Below are 19,653 nucleotides of genomic sequence, written 5' to 3'. Positions count from 1 at the left end.
AAATACAAATAAGTGGAGTAAGGGAAAGTTGCTGAATCTTTTTCTGTGACCATTTTTCTAAACAAAAGAAACATTCCTGTAAAAAGTAATATTTATTTGTATGTTTGCATGTAATTTATTTCTTTATCTCAACTTCCAAAGTGTCTGATACCTGGTGGCTGTGTAAATTTGTTTGGGAAGGTGAATGTTTTTTTTTTTTACTGTACACTTACGATCGGGGATTCCTGTGCAATTGCTGTTTACTCTGAAAATGCTGCCTTCATTCTTGTTGTCTATCAAACTGAGAATGGTCTTATGTAGTAGCTTTATGAAAATAATATTCTTCACTCTTACAATGACATTCATGTATTTCTGCTCTCTTGCAGAGGATATTAAGACTTTTGGAGTGGAAAATATTGCAACATTTCATGCTGTATGCAAATGAATGAAATAAACAACACTGAAAAGTAGAACTTCCTGTGTTATGCTTTACTATCTTAAAGCCTGTTAAAGGCACAGTGTTTCATGGTTTACAGCTGCACTTAAAGTTATTACAAACGTGTATGATGTTGTTTCTTCTGTGAAATACATAAAGAGATGTTAGAATGATTGTCTCAGAAAAATATTAATTCGTTATGTGTAAAAGTAACGATGAATGTGAATGGTGAGGTTGTTAGTCCCATACACTTTGCCTTTTCCCTAAAATATCCTGGAAAAAATGTTTGGAACAACATTAGGGTGAGGAATTATGACGATTTTAATGTTTGGCGTGAACTATCCCTTAAATTTATCAACGTCCTCAGCAACGCGAACTCCCACCACATGTGGGCGCGACAAATACATGTCTGCACCGCTTCCTGTATCAGAAGCGTCACGGAACTGTCAGCCAATCAGCTTTGCTGTTACAACTCTCGTCATTGTTCTACATCTGTAAGCCAATCAGCGACGCTCGGACTGTGGGAAACGGACTAGAGGATTTCCAAGATGGTGCTGGAAAGTACTATGGTCTGGTAAGAAATAAACAAACTCGTTGTTGTAGATATATTTGCTCTTATTGCATAGTTAATACTCCTCAGACTTACTGTAAATACATAGGGTTTTCCTTCTGACACACTTTTGAGCCCTTAGTTAAGAACAAGTAAGATAATTCAATAGTCGGTTTCTGTTTAGAATGACATTCTCCTGAGTCATTATTCAGCACGTAGCTCTGCAATAAAGAAACAGACCACTAACACAAAAACACATTTATGACCCATAAATTATGATCATTTATTAGTGAACTCAGTCTGATAGCGTCTTATTTAGTCTTCTATAATTGTCATAAAGCGATACTGGTTGTGTCTCAGACTGTCTAGTGTCTAGTGAGGTGAATTGTTGGTATAACGCACTCAAAAGATGTCTAGATAGTCAGCTCACTTGGTTTTTATTCACAGACATTATTCTAAAGCAGTTTTGCACTGCTGGGATCCAGTTTACTTACTTTGGCTGTTATGTAAATAAAACTAGGACCACCAATGTTCCTAGTGTTTGCCAGTGTTTGATTTTTTTTTTTTTTATCCCTTGCAAATGTCAGCACTCAGTTTATGCTCTTATACTTGTATAAGTTGGATGAAAACATGCTGATTGTCTTCACGTGTTTTTACAGTGTAGACAACAGTGAATACATGAGGAATGGAGATTTCCTGCCCACTAGATTACAGGCACAGCAGGATGCTGTCAACATTGTCTGTCACTCAAAGACCCGTAGTAACCCAGAGAACAATGTGGGCCTAATCACAATGGCAGAGTAAGTGTGTCAGTGTTGTATTTTATTTCATATATGTATGATCTGTCAGTAGTGCTGTTTACATGTAATAGCACATCTTTTGGTTTGTTGCAGTAATTGTGAGGTCCTAACCACCTTAACACCAGACCCTGGCCGCATTCTCTCAAAGCTCCATGCGGTTCAGCCACTTGGAAAAATCTCATTCTGCACCAGCATACGAGTGGCACACGTATGTACATTCATAGATGCTTATAGGGATAGTTCTCTCTCAGAAATTAAATAGGTTTTGGGGAATTTCCTTTTTAAAAAAGTGAAAGTAGTATTTTAATCTGTGTATGTCTGCATCTAGTTGGCACTAAAGCATAGACAAGGCAAGAACCACAAGATGAGGATTGTTGCTTTTGTGGGCAGCCCAGTAGAGGACAACGAAAAAGATGTATGTTTTTTGTTGTTGTTGTTTATTAATGAATGACAAATGCTTTTCATCTTTCATTGTTGGTCTAACTGAATATTTTATGTAATACAAGTTATAAACATTATTTTTTTCACTAAATCCTTTTAAGATAGTGAAGTTGGCAAAGCGGTTGAAAAAAGAAAAGGTCAATGTTGATGTGATCAATTTTGGAGAAGAGGTAACTGGCACCTTTCTTTTGTTCACTTTAAAATCTTTCGGATTTTCTTGCTTTGATTTTTCACTTTCTCTCTTTTAATCAATCTGTTCAGGAGATGAACACAGAGAAACTAACTGCATTTGTGAACACTCTGAATGGAAAGGAGGGCACAGGTTCTCATCTGGTCACGGTGCCCCCTGGGCCCAGCCTGGCTGATGCCCTGCTGTCTTCTCCCATCCTGGTTGGTGAGGGTGGTACCATGATGGGCCTGGGTGCAAGTGACTTTGAGTTTGGAGTGGACCCCAGTGCGGACCCAGAACTGGCCCTGGTAAGATACAAATTCATCTCTTGTATAACTGCACTGAAGAATGAATCCATAGCATTACAGGTGAAATGTGTCTGTTATTTAAAGGTGAAACTTCTTATACATATGTTTATTATGCAGAAACACCTATGAGTAAAACATTTATAGGTTGATTCCCTCAAAGTGTGTGAACACTGAAGCTATGTGATGCTTTAACTTTGTTTACCAGCAACTTTATTAAGTCAGTAACATTTTTTTGTATTTTTAGTTCAGTCTCACTTGATCAATTCTAATGACATTGAAAGGGAAGATATTTATTTAAGTTGCTCTTGATCCACAGGCTCTGCGTGTATCTATGGAGGAACAAAGGCAGAGGCAGGAAGAGGAGGCTCGTAGGGCGACTGTCCAATCAGCAGCTGAGGCTGGCATTCCCACCTCAACCGCTGACGGTAAGGATGTGCTTGAATGTTTAAAATAGTGAGGCATAGTGGCTCTGGTCTAGTACTGGATAGAATGCAGGTTTCAAAATGTACCAAAATTGTAAGGATTGCGTTAGCCCCTGCTGGTAGATGCTGGTACTACACCATTAGGCAGCATCAAGCATCTTTCACCTTTATAGCCTTTCATGGTGACTTCAACATGGTCCTAATTCTGCATAACATTTTCAGTTATTTGCAAATGCAGCCTGTTCATTTTCAAGTAGTAAAATTGCACTGATGTTTGCTTTTTAATTTTCAAATAGATTGTCAGTCTTCATCTCCATACTTTTGATTCTTAACCTTTTAGTTGATTCCCATTGCAAGACAGAGTCCTGATTTTCTGTGCCACTTTTGTTCTCCTCTTCAGAATCAGAGGAAGCTCTTCTGAAGATGTCTGCCTCTCAGCCTGAGACTGGTGTGGCAGCACTGCCGGACTTCAGCAGCATGACAGAGGAGGAGCAGATAGCCTATGCCATGCAGATGTCCCTGGCAGGTGGAGGTTTGTGCCTCCCTCTCATACCTTCTTAGTCTTAGAATATCCTCTGTACTTGACACAGAATGTGATATTGACCATTATCCCTCTTATGTCAGAATTTGGAGAATCAGTGGATACGGGAGCTCCAATGGACACTGCGGAATCTAAGGTAATTAAAAATATTGTCTGTTGGGCTCATCACAGTCTCAGGATACTGAGAAATCAAACTTCAAATTTGTTTGTATTTTGTAAGTTTCAAATAGCTGAGCAGGAATCTACTGAAAATTTTTTTTATTATTTTTGGTCATTATATCAAGCGTAAGCATTAGTTCTGGCAGGTCACGTTAGTCAAGCTTGCATCAGCTGACTCTCAGCTGATCCCCATCTACCGGGAATACGACACCTATCTAATGGCGCTTTTCCACTGCGTGGTACGACTCGGCTCGGCACGGCTCAGTACGGCACGGTTCGGCTCGGTTGTAACGGTACGGTTCGCTTGGAACCTCAACCGAGGTGGTACTAAAAAAAGTACCAGGTACTGTACCCAGTGGAAAACCCCCAAAAAGTGAACCGTACCGAGCCGTACCATGCAGTGGAAAAGCGCCATAAGCATTCATAGATAAGGTTCCTCAGTATTATCAGCAGTTTTCGCATTGCTCAATAGCTGATTACCCTCCTCCATCCCCAACTCCTCCTCTGTCAGTCGGGATTCAGCCTTCCGATTCTCCTTTGAATCAGACTAATTCTAAAATGTGTACATAAAATTATTGAACTTTAACAATATCTGCAGTACGTTTATGTTGGTTCTGTTCTGTTTACCCTGGGGGGTTATTGCTCCTCTCCCTGCTCTCATCCATGCTAGGCTGCATGGATGTGCAGGAAGTTCTTGCTCAGAACGGAACCATACCTCCAATCCAAACTGTATGCTAATTGTCAATCATCTTTGACGATAGTGGTCCTGACAGAAATATATTCCCATGTCTTTTCCTTGTGACAGAACACTGTTCCCTTATACTCCCTGGTGACTTGTCATTTCTCTTGCACTTTTTAACTGATTCTACAGGAAGATGATGATTATGATGTAATGCAGGACCCAGAATTCCTCCAAAGTGTCCTGGAGAATCTACCTGGTGTTGATCCCAACAATGAGGCCATCCGCAATGCCATGGGCTCCCTAGCCTCTCAGAGTGGTAACAAACAAGAGGGGAAAAAAGATGATGAGAAGAAGAATTAAATTCAAGTGTTCTGTTACTGATTGATGTACGTGCCATTTGACATGTGAAATGAGTTCCTTCAAAAAGTGGCCATCAAAAGTCCTTATAAAAGCAGTTTTAGGTGCATATGGAGTTGCGGAGACATTCACTACCAAATTACTGCAGTGTTGTGTGGTACCTCAAAAATTCACACATAGCTTGCTAATGATCTTTTCCCCCTTCTGCTCTGTGCATAACTGATTAAATATTTGATAAACCCATGCAAAATATGTAATCTGAACGGTTTCTGCTTTTTTTCTATTGCTATTAAAACATGACATCTGATCAGAAGCCTTACAGTTTTATTTTGCTTAGAAACATATTTTACCTCGGCTTGTCTGTAGGATCTTTGACAATATAATGAAAACCTCCAATCCAAACTGTATGCTAATTGTCAATCATCTTTGACGATAGTGGTCCTGACAGAAATATATTCCCATGTCTTTTCCTTGTGACAGAACACTGTTCCCTTATACTCCCTGGTGACTTGTCATTTCTCTTGCACTTTTTAACTGATTCTACAGGAAGATGATGATTATGATGTAATGCAGGACCCAGAATTCCTCCAAAGTGTCCTGGAGAATCTACCTGGTGTTGATCCCAACAATGAGGCCATCCGTAATGCCATGGGCTCCCTAGCCTCTCAGAGTGGTAACAAACAAGAGGGGAAAAAAGATGATGAGAAGAAGAATTAAATTCAAGTGTTCTGTTACTGATTGATGTACGTGCCATTTGACATGTGAAATGAGTTCCTTCAAAAAGTGGCCATCAAAAGTCCTTATAAAAGCAGTTTTAGGTGCATATGGAGTTGCGGAGACATTCACTACCAAATTACTGCAGTGTTGTGTGGTACCTCAAAAATTCACACATAGCTTGCTAATGATCTTTTCCCCCTTCTGCTCTGTGCATAACTGATTAAATATTTGATAAACCCATGCAAAATATGTAATCTGAACGGTTTCTGCTTTTTTTCTATTGCTATTAAAACATGACATCTGATCAGAAGCCTTACAGTTTTATTTTGCTTAGAAACATATTTTACCTCGGCTTGTCTGTAGGATCTCTGACAATATAATGAAAATATTACACATGACAAGTAGTATGTTTTATAAAAAAAAAAAAACTGAATCCACTTAGAATCTTTTGGATTTTTTCAAAGCAATTATTTTCCAAAAATATTCTAATGTTCTCAAGATCTACTCATTTTTACAATATACAATATATTTTTGTCCCATCCAGACATTCATATATGAATGGTCAAGGTTAATCTATATTTAACCACCTCTCAATATTACAAAATTGAATTAAAAAGGTGTTGAAAACGTAACCATGAGATCTTTACAAAGGAAGGATTAGGAGGTTGTGGAGTTATACAGAATTATGTATATCTATTTACAGATCTCTTACAGAACCAAAACTATCACTGAAGGCACAAAAGGAGATGATGAATGGCAGTACAGAGATAACGGAGATAAGGCGTAGTGAAATGACCCCAGTAATACAGTATCTAGGAGTGGCTGGGCAACAACTTTTAAAATGAATGAACCTGAGGGTTGAAAAAAGCATGCTAGAAGGAAGAGTCGTAGTAATGCTAATTTTTCCCACTTTTGTTCAAGATGTAAAAAATACAAGTTAAACATTCTGCCAATATTTGCTTTAAACATTGAAACTGTAAAACAGATGTCATCAACACATATTTGTTTCAAAACATTAATTTTAAAGCATAATATATGTGGGAAAATGTCTACCTTCTAGCATTATCAGTTTACCTGTACATATGCATCTCCCATTGCATGAAGAATGTAATGTTCATAAAGGCCCAACACGCTGGCTAGTTTTTCAGTACAGTCTGCACATTCAAAACTCTCCGACGAATCTTCTTCTTGAGCAGGTGTTTCTACTTCCATGTCAACACTTGTCTCCACAAATGAAGGGCTTCTCTGATACTTGCGGCTGTAATTATGTTGACCATTTGCCATCATCTCTATGCTTTCACTTGAATTTAGGTTGGTGGTTTCATGATCTAAAGTGGCCTGAGGTAGGTGTGTGCTGTCAGACTGAGAAGTAATTTCACTGTTTGGAAGTTCATGACCAGGATTCTGAGAGTCTGAAACATCCTCTGGTTCATCAGGGTCCAAATTAATGACCGGAAGCTGTACTCTGCCACTAGGGGGCACATAGATTCTGTCAGGGTGGGAATAAACATACAGGCTGTCATTGGGTATGCCATCAAGTTTGAGGTTTGATATATGATTCCTGCGAGTGGAAGGTGGGGTAGATGGTGTGTCATTATGACAAGAATCGAACAATTTTGAGGTAGGTACTACTGCTGGACGGATGTGAGTCTTTGCATCTCTAGAATGACGTATCTGATGAGCGTAGAGCAACTCTCCAGTTGAAAAGCTAGCTTTACACCTTTTGCATTTGTGAGGAAAATCAAGTGGCTTTGATGGAATATCAGGGAGGGCCGGTCCATGGTATGTGGTGTGTGTTTTCAAGTGTTCCTTTAAGACTCTTGTATTTGTGAATGAGAGATTGCAAAGGAGACAAACGTGAGAGGTAGAACCATTATGCAGAAGACTGTGCTTGATTAGGTTTCTTAAACTATTGAAAGTCTTAGAACAGACATCACATTTCAGACTTTTACAAAGTTTATGAGACTCACATTGGTGAGCATGTAAGCTTGCCTCCTGAATGAAGGTTTTGGGACAGAGGGGACAAGCATACGGTCTCTGCCCTGCATGGTCAATCATATGCTCTCTAAAAGAGCTAAAGAAACGAAACTGCAGATTGCACTGCGTACAGGAGTAACAACGACTTTTTAGGCGATGATGCTTCTGATGTAGCCATAGTTTACTCCACCTTTCAAAGAACTGTCCACATTGTGCACAAGTATATATGAAACCAGGAGCATGTGTTTGCAGATGAGCACTCAAAGTCCTGTACCTCTCGAATCGCTGACCACAACGCGAACATTTAAATTTCCAAAGACTCTGAGTGATTTCAATGCATTCTAGAGAGCTACTTGGGGAAGTACAGTTAACATCAGAACAGTTAACATCAGAACGAGTGGGTGATTGGGCATTTGGGAGCTTAATGGGTGAATGGGCAGAATACGTTTTAGGAAGTTTTGAAAGATCTGTATCTCTTGTTTGTGTAGGTTCCACATCCACCAATTGAGGCAGTTGCGGGAGCTGTTCTGAACTGGTTGTCGTTTGGGAATCCAGCTGAAATCCTGTACTTGTTGGACTCTGAGATGAGGTACACTTTAGAGGGTAGGTTTGGGTAACACCTTGCATGATTTCGGTAAGTGATGCACTACAAATCTTCTCCTCCCCACTTGACTGGCAACAAACCTCACAATGAACATTCATCTCTGAATCCTTCTCATAACACTGTCCACAGGAAAAACAAATGTATGGGGGAGAGCTGGTGTGTGTTTGAAGGTGAAGAGTGTATTGGCACCATTTCCTGAAAAGTTGTTTGCATATTTGGCACTTGAAGAATACTGGTGTGTTCACTTGACCATCAACTCCTTGACTTACAATGAAGCCCTCAGTGTTATTGCTCGCCTCATAATTTCTCCTTGCAATGCATGTTTTGGATGCTTGGTGCATCCTAAGTGCAGACAGGGCACTGAATCCATGACCGCAGTGAAAGCAGGAGAAAGGTGTCTCACCAGCATGGTCTTGAGAATGCTTTTTTAGGGCTTTTAGTTGGTTAAAGCCTTTTCCACAAATCGAGCAAGCATATGGTTTAACAGGCCAGTGGGTTTTTTCATGAGCTATGAGGCTTGACTGTTTCCTAAATGTCTTCTCACAGTTTTTACAAGTCAAGGGCTTCTCCACTTCATGCACTTGCATGTGATTCTGCAATTTGACGTGGTTTACAAAGCTTTTCTTGCAAATAAGGCACCCATAATTGTTTGGGGTCTCTGAAGACACATTTGATGAAATATTTCTCTTGCTTTTTACGTGCTTATGTGGTTCACTGTTTGCTTTTGATTCCTGCAGGTGGACTTTAAAATGACATAGCAACTCATCTTTCTGCAAAAACATTCGGCTACAGCAAGGACAAGGAAAAGAGGAATCCTGTTTATGTACGTTACGGTGGGACTTTAGTTTAGACAGTTGAGCAAAAGTTTTTCCACAAATCTTGCATTTGTAGGGTTTGTCACCTGTATGAATGCGTCGATGAATGGTGTATGCTGTAATGTGCCGAAAGGAAACGCCACAGTATTTGCATGTGAGAGGTTTTTTCACTATTTCTTTAGGCTTGGATCTTATTGTCCTGTTATTAGCCACTTTGTTTGGCATGACAACACAGTCTTCACTATCCTGCGTGAAACCATCCACTTTCCGTTCTGTAGAAGGTTGAAGTGCATTTTCTGGCTCAGTTGAGTTATCAAGTACTTTTTTCCCTGACGTTTCCACACTTAATCCATCTGCTTCCTCAGTACATTTCAGCTCAGTGTTGGGTTTAATTTTTGTATCCAGAAAAAATGGGTCTGAATTCTCCTTGACCACATTACTGGAAATTAAATTACAAATTCCTATTGAGACTCCTGTATTATCAGTATAAGATTGCACGGAAACTTCAAATGAATCTTTTCCACTCGGCTCAGCACTGTGTCCTTCCACTTTGTACTTCTTGACTTCTTTCACTAAATTGGAGGACAGGTCAGTTGGAGAACTGCATAGGACGTCTGTTTTTGGTGTTATCTTGCAGGTCTCTGCAGTTATTGGTGGGATCATTTCAACATTGTCTAACTTGGTTTTCTCATCATTTTTCTCTGGTGTGACTATATTATTTTGGTCCTCAGTAGAGCATTTACTGGTTATATTGAACTTTGTCAGTAAACTTTTGGCTGGTTCACAACAATCTTGTGTTTTTAATCTTTGATGCTGTCCGCCTTTAATTTTTCGTCTCTTCCGACCACGTTTTCTTCCTTTCAGTACTTTAATTGTTGCCTTATTCTCAATCTTTATATCTGCCGGCACATTGCCATCTTTTATAGAAGTTTTTTCACAGAGTTTCTGTTTCTTTACTGTCTCAGGCATAGGCAAAGATGTTTTCCCTTCTTCGTTAAAAACTTTTGTGGAGTTTTGTGGGAGGGAAGTTATGTCTCCTTTTTGAAAACTTTTGACTGATGTTTCAGATGTTCTGCTAGATACTCTTAAGCTTGATAACTTTGGGTTTCTTATTGGTCTTTTAAGGTTCTTCCCTTTTTTACGCCCAGATGTAGGGATGCTGTGTGACAAGAGATCAGTAGCACTCTGAAGGGATTCTGGGGGATCAGTCCCTAATTGTTTGGTAACAATTACATTTTTATCCATAACCTTTTGCTTTACTGTACTTGCAGCTGCTTTGACAGTATTTTCTGTGCTGTCTTGACATGGAGTGAGATCTGATATATGGACAGATGGAGAGGTGTTATCTTCTAAATGCGCTACAAATAATTTCTGTTTTTTGCTTTTCTTTGAAGGGGGTCTTCCTCGTCTTGGTGGCTTTTTCTCAACAGTGTATTGGCCTTCACAATCAGCAGTTTGCATGGAACTGGAAAGAATCTCTCCAAATGTTGTGTGACACTCAGTGATGTCTAAAGAGACTGTGCTCTTGCCCTGTGTTAACAAATTCTCAACAACTGGACCTGAGTGTATTTTTTGTGTGCGGGTTGATTTTCTTGATTTTAGTACTGGTTCTTCTGGAATATTTGTTATCCTCTGTGAAATTTCAGAAATTTGAATTTGTGTGTTGTTTTGAAAATCAGAGACAATTCTGTTGTCATAACATATATCTTTATGTTCCTCTTTTTCAATGGTTTGAGTTAACAGGCATGCCACCTTCTTCTTCTTTCGTCCAGCTTTTCTACCCTTTTTCTTAGTGTTTTTTGTGGCTTTGAGGTCTTTCTGATCAACCACAGTGCCATCTTTTTCAGACTGCTGTGATCCTATGGTCTGACTATCAGACAGTTTACATAAATCTTCATCCTGTGTAAAAGTGACCATGACACCTGCCTCGTCTGATCCAGTGTTTTTCTCTTGAGACAAAGAAACACTAGCAAATCCATGTGTTTCTGCAATTTCCATGGATTTTTTGGATTTCTTAGCAACCTTCAAATGCTGGTCACAGCTGTCTGTTTCAAAATTCTCAGTGGCTACCTCTCTCACAACAGATGGGACATCTGACATTTTGTCCTCTCTGTGAGCCAGCTCTAGGATATTGCTTTGTTCATTCTCTTCTTTTTGCTCTAGCAATTGTTTCCTTTGTTTGTTCTTTGCCTTAAGCGAACTCTGAGGGCTTGCAACATCTTCAGTAGTGATGGAAACCTGGTTTTCAACATGACTTTCAGCTGTTTCGTTCACAGTGTCTGTCTTTTTGCAAGAGTCTTGTGTTGCATCCTTACTCTGAGATATCGGTGGAGGCAGAAGTGGTGACAAAACTGTAGAATGTTCAACATGGTCCTCTGGTTGATCATTTCTGACATTCAGTGCTGATGTTCTCTTTTTCATACATTCCATTGTCATGTCTTCTGACCTTGAATTTGTCCTTCTGTTTGAAACTGAATTTTCTTGCTGCACAGTAGACTGCTCTCTAATATCGCTGATTGCTTGGGTAATGTGTGTTTTGCATTTAGTGGGCTTTTTAGACTGTCTTTTCCTCTTCACTTTTGTCTTCTTTTGTTTGAGAACATCTGAATTACCCATTTCTGTGGCTGATGCAGAATCAAATGCATGGATTTCGTGTTGCATTGTTTGGTCAACTGCAGGTGTATGTACTGCTTCACATTTAATGTCAGACATTTTCTTAGATTTTTTTGCTGTGCTGTGAACTGAAGTTGAAAAACATTCTGTTTGCTGCAGAGTGAGTGTAGAAGCCTGCATTTCGAAAAGAGCAACTGCATGGTCTTCCTTCACTTCTTGTCTAATTGCCTTTTCCACAGTTCTTTTTTCTTTTAAAATAATTTGCGAACTGGTGGCTACTATGTTTGCACCAGATTTTGAGGGTACTGCATCCAGATCTTCATGCTGGTTTACACTGAGTATTTCTGCTGCCTCATCTTTGGTTTTGGTTACAGTCTTTTTTCTTGGCTTTTTCAGTGTCCTGCTTAGTCTTAAACTGCTTGAAGAGTCAATCTTTCCAGGTAAAATATTACTTTCTTGTGTCACAGTTGCTAATAAAGATGTTTCTTCAACCAAATTACCATTTAAGTGGTTGTCATTGGTTTTGTTTCTAGAAATTCCTTTGACTTTCACGGTCTCTTTTGGATTTGAAACCACAATAGATGAAAAATCTTCTGAGGGCGGTAAAGTGATGTCGTCCTGTTGGCTAGTAGTGGATGTTTGTGCCTCCATAAACTTGATGTCTGTCTTTCTCCTCTTATTTGATGTCTTTTCAGTGCTCTGTTGGCTGATACCTGAATAGTCAGTTTCTGTAGCATACACAGAATCAACTGAGGAAAGAGCCAAATGAGCAGGTTCACAGTTCTCACCGACTGTGTTATGAGAAACTTTTTTGTCAAGTGTTTTTTGTGTTCTGAATCTTTTTGTAGTTGGTTGCACAATGCTGACATCAGTTTCTGAGAGTGGATTCAAAACACACATATCTGACAATTTCTTTTTCTGTGACTTTCTTGGTGTGCTGAGAATAACAGGAGACTCAACTTCATTTCCTACATTTGAAACAGAATCCGTTTGCTTAACAGTGGCTATAGAAGACTGGGTGTCCAAAAGAGTAGTTTCATTGTTATCTTTTCTAGCTGCCTTTTTCAGAGGTCTTTTTGCTTTCACAATTTTTGTTTTTGAAGTCATCACGTTTTCCATATCCTCTTGTGGGCACACGTTGGGTGTTTTTGCTGCTTTGTGGATATATGCTCTTTTCTTCTGCTTTGATTTATTTGGGCTATTCTGACGGCATACAATGTTTGAAGATTCAGTCACAGAGGTTGAAACAGAATCAGTTTGAGGCTCTAGTGAAGACTGTCTATTCAAAAAACTAGTTGCATTCATATTTTTTCCTTTAGAAGCTTTTATAGGAAATCTTCTCATTTTCTGATGCCTTTTGACGTCTACTAAGTCTTCCTTGGGTTCTGAAAATGTGGGAACATCTTTATACAGATCTTCTTTGCTTTGTAGTGTTTGCTTTGTAGCCTTTTTTCTGGATTTTTGTAATTTTTCTGGACTGGACTCTAAACTAGAGATGGCATGTTGGGTTACTGTTGGATTACTGACTCCTTTCATCGGAGTGGTGTCACTGACCTGAAAATGTGATGTACAGTCTTCTTCTGGGGACAAGATAGTGCTTTGAGACAAACTAAGGGTAGCAGAGTTTTTTGCCTTTAACCTTGTTTTTTTCTTCAGTTTCTTTCTAGAAATAGCCTTCCTGTTGATCCTAGAGTTTGATGGTACTTCTTCCTGTGAGGCTTCAGAGCAGCTATGATCTGGTTTTTGTGGGGTCTCTGCTGTATCTGCCACTAGCTCAAGTTGTGCCATTCGACATTTTTTCCTAGGTGCAGGTGGGTTTACATCACCATTTGTAATTAAGTCCTCCTCTTTCGGTGCAGTACTGTCATTATCAGCCAATGAAACATTTTGATTTGCTTCCTCGTATCTTGCTGTGTCTAGTTTGTCAACACTCTCTAATATTTCTGATCCATACACAGAACAGTTATCTCTTTTATTAGCTTTGTGAATCGGTCCACTTAATGCTTCAAGCTCAGATTTTTTTCTTTTTCTTGCTTTCTTATGCCTTTGCGATGCTTTCTGTAGGTTATGCTGAGAGGAGCAGTCAGTCCTTGATGTAGGAGAAGGTGGAGCTTCCTGAACATTCTCAGTAGATGGAGGAATACTGCTTTCTGAATTAATGTTGAGAAATACCTTTTCACTTCTATCAGAGTTTTTAAAATTTTCGTTAAAATGCAGAAGAACCGTACTTACACTAGTTTGGGTTTGTTTCTGTTGGATGTGGATGTTTTTTGAATTGTTCTCTTGAAAACAAAGCTCATTTAATTTGCCGCTTTCAGATGGTTCAGTCTGGGAGTCTTTACATTTATAATCAGTGTGAATTATGTTGGGTAAAACAGGTAGATTTGGAACTGTCTCTGATCCTGAAGAGGAGTTCTGAATTTCAGGGGCAAATTTTGTTTCCACCTTTAGACTGAGTTTAGCATTTTTTGTGCTAATAGATGTCTCCTGAAAATCATTAGTTTCATTTTTTCCTGGCACAGATAGACTGCTCTCAGAGATCCTTTCTTCTGTTGGGATCCGCAGTTCTACGTTTTCACATTTAACCACAGCTGTGTTTTGACTGCCCACTGAGGTTGGAGTGGGTACAAGATCATGAAATTGCTTTTTTAGTTTACTTCCAAAGTATTGAGTGTTGGGCAGATATGCAGCGCTTTGTTTTATTACTGTACTCTCAGAGACATGCGGTTTGCTTGTCTTTACCCTCTCGTCTTGCACATTATGCTGTGAGGAATGATCCTGAGAATTAACTGAAGTTTTTCCATCTGTAATCTCTGCTTGGTGACAGCCCTTTTGAAGATCAAGATGATGAAGCCCATATACAGTAGAACTTTCAGGAACAGTTTCATTGTTTACTTTTGCATGTTTGAAGCCAGTATTTGTGCTGGCAGTTTTTCTAGGACTGACATCTTTGCACGACAGCCCACGTTGTCTTGTTACCTGGAGGGTGTGACCAACAGACTGGTTGTCCAAAGGAATACCTGAAAACTGTTCACTTTTTGTAAGACTTTCTGATGAAGAAAAAGGAGTGTATGAACTCCTGGTAAATCCTGGTAATAACCCTAGCTCATGTTCTCTGATTCCAGTAATTCCAAGTTCCTCTTTTCCCAGAGATGATCCAACATCTAATATGCTTGCCTCCTCATGTTTCCCCTGAGAACAGTTGAAATATATGACAATAAATAAATTATTTGTTCTTTGGTGGCTTAATTTACATTCTGTTTTATAAAATCTACATTCAAAACATTTTTAATATTAGCACCTACCATTTCCAGAACATCTTTATTTTTACTGATATCATCTGACAACATTGAAATAAAGGAATCCGGTTCTTCTTTTACTCCTTGCCCATCCTGCTTCTCATTTAGTTTGGATCCTGCAATCTGAAGATTAAAGTGGCCCTTTAATCTAAAATTTGCCTCCGTTTCAGGTCCTTTATATATAAGATTATAGTCCATTAGGGGACCACATTCATCCATGGATAAAGTCTGTTCCATTTCCATTCCATTACTCATTTCTAAAGCATCTTTGATCACTGATGTCCAATTACCATTTCCCTGGTCCAATTCTCGGTTCTGTGAAAAGACAGATATTAAATGACAATGGAGAAATAACATTTATTTTGGTTATGCAGTGTAGAGGTTACACACCTTTTCATGTCTCACATATTGGGCACACCTGAGAGGAAGCATATGTGTGACACTAGCTGATGCTTCACCCAAAGGGTCTTTCAAAAAATCACTTTCCACTGCTGACTTTTTGTCCACTGCAATGCCAGGTTTGATGAGACAATGATTATCAGAAGAATATGAATATTTATCAGAGTTTGCTGACATTGCTGAAGAAGTTCCATGGTGATCTGGTAACAAAGCCTTAAATGCACCACTCATACAAGATGACAGTGACGTCATTTGTTCTCCAGCAGCAAAGCTGTCTCCTATCATGTCATCATGGCCCTAAAAATAAAGAAGGGATATTTGAGTTTAGAAGTGAGGAACTGGATGCAACCTAATATTGTTGGTATTCAGCCTTACAATTGATATGTCACCTACCTTTGACTGTGTTGGGAGCCAGGTACTGTGAGAGAACTCTTCTGCTCTTTCACCACAATTTCCCTCTGTCATTACTTTATCATAATGTACAGAAATATAATTACTGTAACCTACCTCCTGACGTTCCCCTGCAGTATTATAGGGAGTCCTGCTGTTATGACTTCCATGTTTATTCCATGGTGGTAACTCGCCATCCATGGTACCCAAATGATTTGTTGAGTTAAAATGCTCTTATGAAATGCCTGTGAGGGGGGGGAAATTGTTTATATTTAGTTGTAAGTTTAGATATTAGGTTTAGTTTAAAGACAGAGTTCCCTATGAGCAAATCACTATGCTAAATGATGTCTGATTTTATTCAGACATTAAGTGCCAATATGTTAGCAAAGAAGCCTGTTGTCAAACACAAACCAGGCAAAGCATGATATATAGTGTTAAACATGACAACATGGCAGAAACGTTTTCTAAAGGAGCACATTTTTATGCATATTCATTCCATTTCGTTCCATTATTGTATATATATGCTGTGCCTTTCTTTTTCAACATTATTAATCATTTTAAAGTCAAGATTTGAGCATATTTTATAGATCAAAAAACGTTTACTACTATTACTATGAATTTTTTATATCAAAAAAAATATATAGTTTTGGCTAAATATTTTATGTGTCACAAAAATAGAAGACTGCTTGATCAAGACCTGAAGATGACCATTTTGACTGCTGCATAAGATATAACGCTCTCTTTTAAATTATTTACTTTTAATCCCCATACCTGCACCTCAAGTCTGAAACTGCCCAAACATATCTGACATACCTCTATGGCATAGATTTGTAACATTTTTGTGTCCATCCATTTAATTTTAATTTTTACTCAGTTTTAAAAGTTCCAGTATTTTCTTTACAGTGAGCAAACGGATAATTAATTATTAATTAGGCAAATACAATTATGATTATTGTAATTATATATTTGTTAATGGCAACTTGTATACGCTCATAGTTTTCTGTTTCCCTACCTACATTTATATATACACGATTAACAAACACTGAGACAAACAACTCAGACTAAATATGCGTCCTGACAAACACAACTCCCTAGGTGATTATTTTGTTAGTTTTAGATTTTAAAAGCACAGGGGTAGGATAAATGTTTATGAACGTCACTAAATTACTTGCAAAACAAGGTAGGGGAGGATCAGTCCGAGTTTTTTGTGCACTCGACAATAAAAGTTTCCTCAAAAGCGTTTACTACTAACGTTAGTGCACAAATAGTATTCATATAGTAATTCAAAGGTTTTGTTTGTCTGTGTTTGTTAGTTGGTCACGCCTGAACTTTAGCTGTGTGCTAATTCGCAAACTATAAACCTTACAGCATTTATATAAATTTACATGAAACACTATTTAAATGGACTCCCTGTTAAAGCCCCAGTCGTCATCTGCTCGATGAACACTATAAAGCAGTTCGCGTAGGCCAATTTTGGAAATTACGAAAAATTATCGTCAAGCATCTAAATTCGTCAAATTATCGCCAAGCATCTAAATGCACTCACCGATGTGGTCGTGATAAAACAAGCTTTTTTTCATTAAAAATACATTTTTATCCGTTTTATTGCATATGAATGATTGAACCCTTCTCTGTGGACACGCTGTTTTAGATGTAGTGAGAGGACATTAAGAAACATAGATTTGGTATAATAATGAGAAAATTAAATTGATGGTGATAATTGTGTTAAATACATTCTATTATTAATCCCTCGTGACATTTAAAATTGAAAATATTTTTATTTTTTAAAGCTAATAGCAGTTACCATTGCTGGACCTGTTTTGTCCCACGTCTCAAGAATGACTGTTATGCTGGTTTGAAAAACGTTAAGCACAGTTTATTTTCAAGAATAATAATAAAAAAGTGCTACTGATCAGTGACACCATGATGGAGCTACTCATGCTAACATTTTTTCCCCAAAAAATTCCAACCCTTTTTTTTTTTATCCAAACAGTACAGACTTTTACATGACCTATACATTTTTAACCCACAGAAATATGAAAATGACTTTAATTCAGAAATTAAAACATGTTTATCATGTTTATCAATTTCTTATGCAATTCAGACAAAAATAAGTGATGTAATTGACCCTTAAACATGTTATACAGAGACAGTTTATTTTTCCAGGATATTTATTCTCATTGGTACATGCTGGTTTTATTGAACATTATATTATATAGCTTACATTTGTAGTTACATCCACGTAAGGTGAATTCAGGTAAAGAGGGCCATTTAAGTTTGATTGTACTGTGCTCAATGGATTTACACTTTCAGAGCATAACAATGGTTCTTAATTAAAGGGACACTATTTCTCTAAGTGATAAAATAGTTTTGGTTGATGCAATATGACACTGGTGGGTGTGGCCACACCTTAAAGGAGGACTGCCTTATGGTGAAAGGTAGAAAACCCTTCGGCATAAGATTTTCCTTTCTGAATTATAAGGTTGTAACAAATGTAAAAAGAGGTGCTCTACCAACAGAAGAGGAGGTGCAACCAAAAATCAAAAAACATATGAGCTGAACAAAGGTGCAACACTCACTCTTCAAAGTTCAAGCTTTATTAATAAAACAACATGACGTTTCGGCTGTCCATGAAGGCCTTGGACGGCCGAAACGTCATGTTGTTTTATTAATAAAGCTTGAACTTTGAAGAGTGAGTGTTGCACCTTTGTTCAGCTCATATGAATTATAAGGTTGCTCACTAAATTGAAACAAATATTATTGGGACCATGAAGGCCTTTGGCGGCCGAAACGTCATGTTGTTTTATTAATAAAGCTTGAACTTTGAAGAGTGAGTGTTGCACCTTTGTTCAGCTCATATGAATTATAAGGTTGCTCACTAAATTGAAACAAATATTATTGGGACAGTTCCTGCTTTGTTTGTTACTACAGTTAACTAAATAAAATGCAAAAAAATAATTATTTTTTAAATATTTTAGGTTTCTTGTTGAAATATTGCAGGCCCACTTTGGCTGAATATGTTAGATAAAGTGGGCCAGTGGGATTCAGGTAAAGTGGGCTGACCTTTAACCTTCAGTAATTATATTCAAATTCATTAAATAAATTGACAATTTTGTAGCTGACATGTGTAATTTACTTTTTTAGAAAACAGAAATGAGACTGCAGTCAGGAAATTCTAGTCAGAGATGGAAGAAAGGAAAGAAAAAATAGAAAGGAAGTCGAGGCATGAAGGTAAATCTGTGGCGTGAAGAAAGGCTGAGAGGAGCAAAATGTAGATGCAGAATATAAAGCTTAAAATATGAACACAATTAAAGTTCATTTAAAGTGTTTAGAGAACATAGACATTTTTTAATTTATTTATTTTTTACATATGATTACTATTTTAAATGATGCTCTTAATTTTTTTGCCTATTTGTTGTTGCTTGTGTTATAGTCACATTTTCTTATTTAATGTAGAGTTCAATATTACTCTATGTTTTATCAATATTCTGATTTCTGAATATTCTGATATTCAGATTTCATAAAATTTAAGGTCAGCACAACATGTTCTTTCAGTTGTTTGGAATTTCACACATGAATTGAGACAAGGATTTACACATTATTTATTTTACTCATAACCTATAGGTTATATAATTTTTGGTTTGTTAAATATGTTTGTCTGATAATATGTGTTAATATATCATGTGTTTTTAATTAAGATGCAGAATAATTTTTGATAAATAAGGAATGGCCCACTTGACCTGAAAAGAAATTTGTCTGGAGTGCATGATCTCAAAATGTTTATTGGTATATAGCTTGCAAATAACACTTTATATGAACTGTATTCAAATTGAAATATTATAGCTGGACCTTAAAGTTAACAAAAGAAATAAAGAAAAGAAAAAAAAAACATCTAGGTATCTAATTTACACGTTTTACAAAAAGTGGCCCACTTTACCTGAATTCACCCTAGTACTAATGGTGTATTTCACTCATTACGTTTACATTTCCAATAC

General features: G+C 37.7%; 2 protein-coding genes across 2 annotated transcripts; one reads left to right on the top strand and one right to left on the bottom strand.

Annotated features, from left to right (window-relative positions):
• Nucleotides 1–915: 915 nt before the first annotated feature.
• On the top strand, nt 916–5,093 carry LOC107739530 (26S proteasome non-ATPase regulatory subunit 4-like). The gene is made up of 10 exons (XM_016551675.1): nt 916–989; nt 1,625–1,765; nt 1,859–1,973; nt 2,094–2,180; nt 2,308–2,376; nt 2,468–2,683; nt 3,000–3,108; nt 3,506–3,637; nt 3,730–3,782; nt 4,677–5,093. The coding sequence occupies exons 1-10, from the start codon at nt 964–966 to the stop codon at nt 4,845–4,847; spliced, it is 1,119 nt and encodes a 372-aa protein (XP_016407161.1). The 5' UTR covers nt 916–963; the 3' UTR covers nt 4,848–5,093.
• A 1,514-nt stretch (nt 5,094–6,607) lies between these two features.
• LOC107739595 (uncharacterized) lies at nt 6,608–15,733 on the bottom strand. Its single transcript, XM_016551757.1, has 4 exons — nt 15,662–15,733; nt 15,275–15,565; nt 15,160–15,184; nt 6,608–12,361 (listed from the first exon to the last, which is right to left on the bottom strand). The coding sequence occupies exons 1-4, from the start codon at nt 15,731–15,733 to the stop codon at nt 6,627–6,629; spliced, it is 6,123 nt and encodes a 2,040-aa protein (XP_016407243.1). The 3' UTR covers nt 6,608–6,626.
• Between the last annotated feature and the right edge of the window lie 3,920 nt (nt 15,734–19,653).

Source organism: Sinocyclocheilus rhinocerous, unplaced genomic scaffold (assembly GCF_001515625.1).
Source record: "Sinocyclocheilus rhinocerous isolate Xijiao unplaced genomic scaffold, SAMN03320098_v1.1 scaffold314, whole genome shotgun sequence".
Taxonomy (NCBI): Eukaryota; Metazoa; Chordata; class Actinopteri; order Cypriniformes; family Cyprinidae; genus Sinocyclocheilus; species Sinocyclocheilus rhinocerous.
The sequence above is the reverse complement of the archived record's forward strand: the minus strand, read 5'-3'. Positions and strand labels throughout refer to the sequence as shown.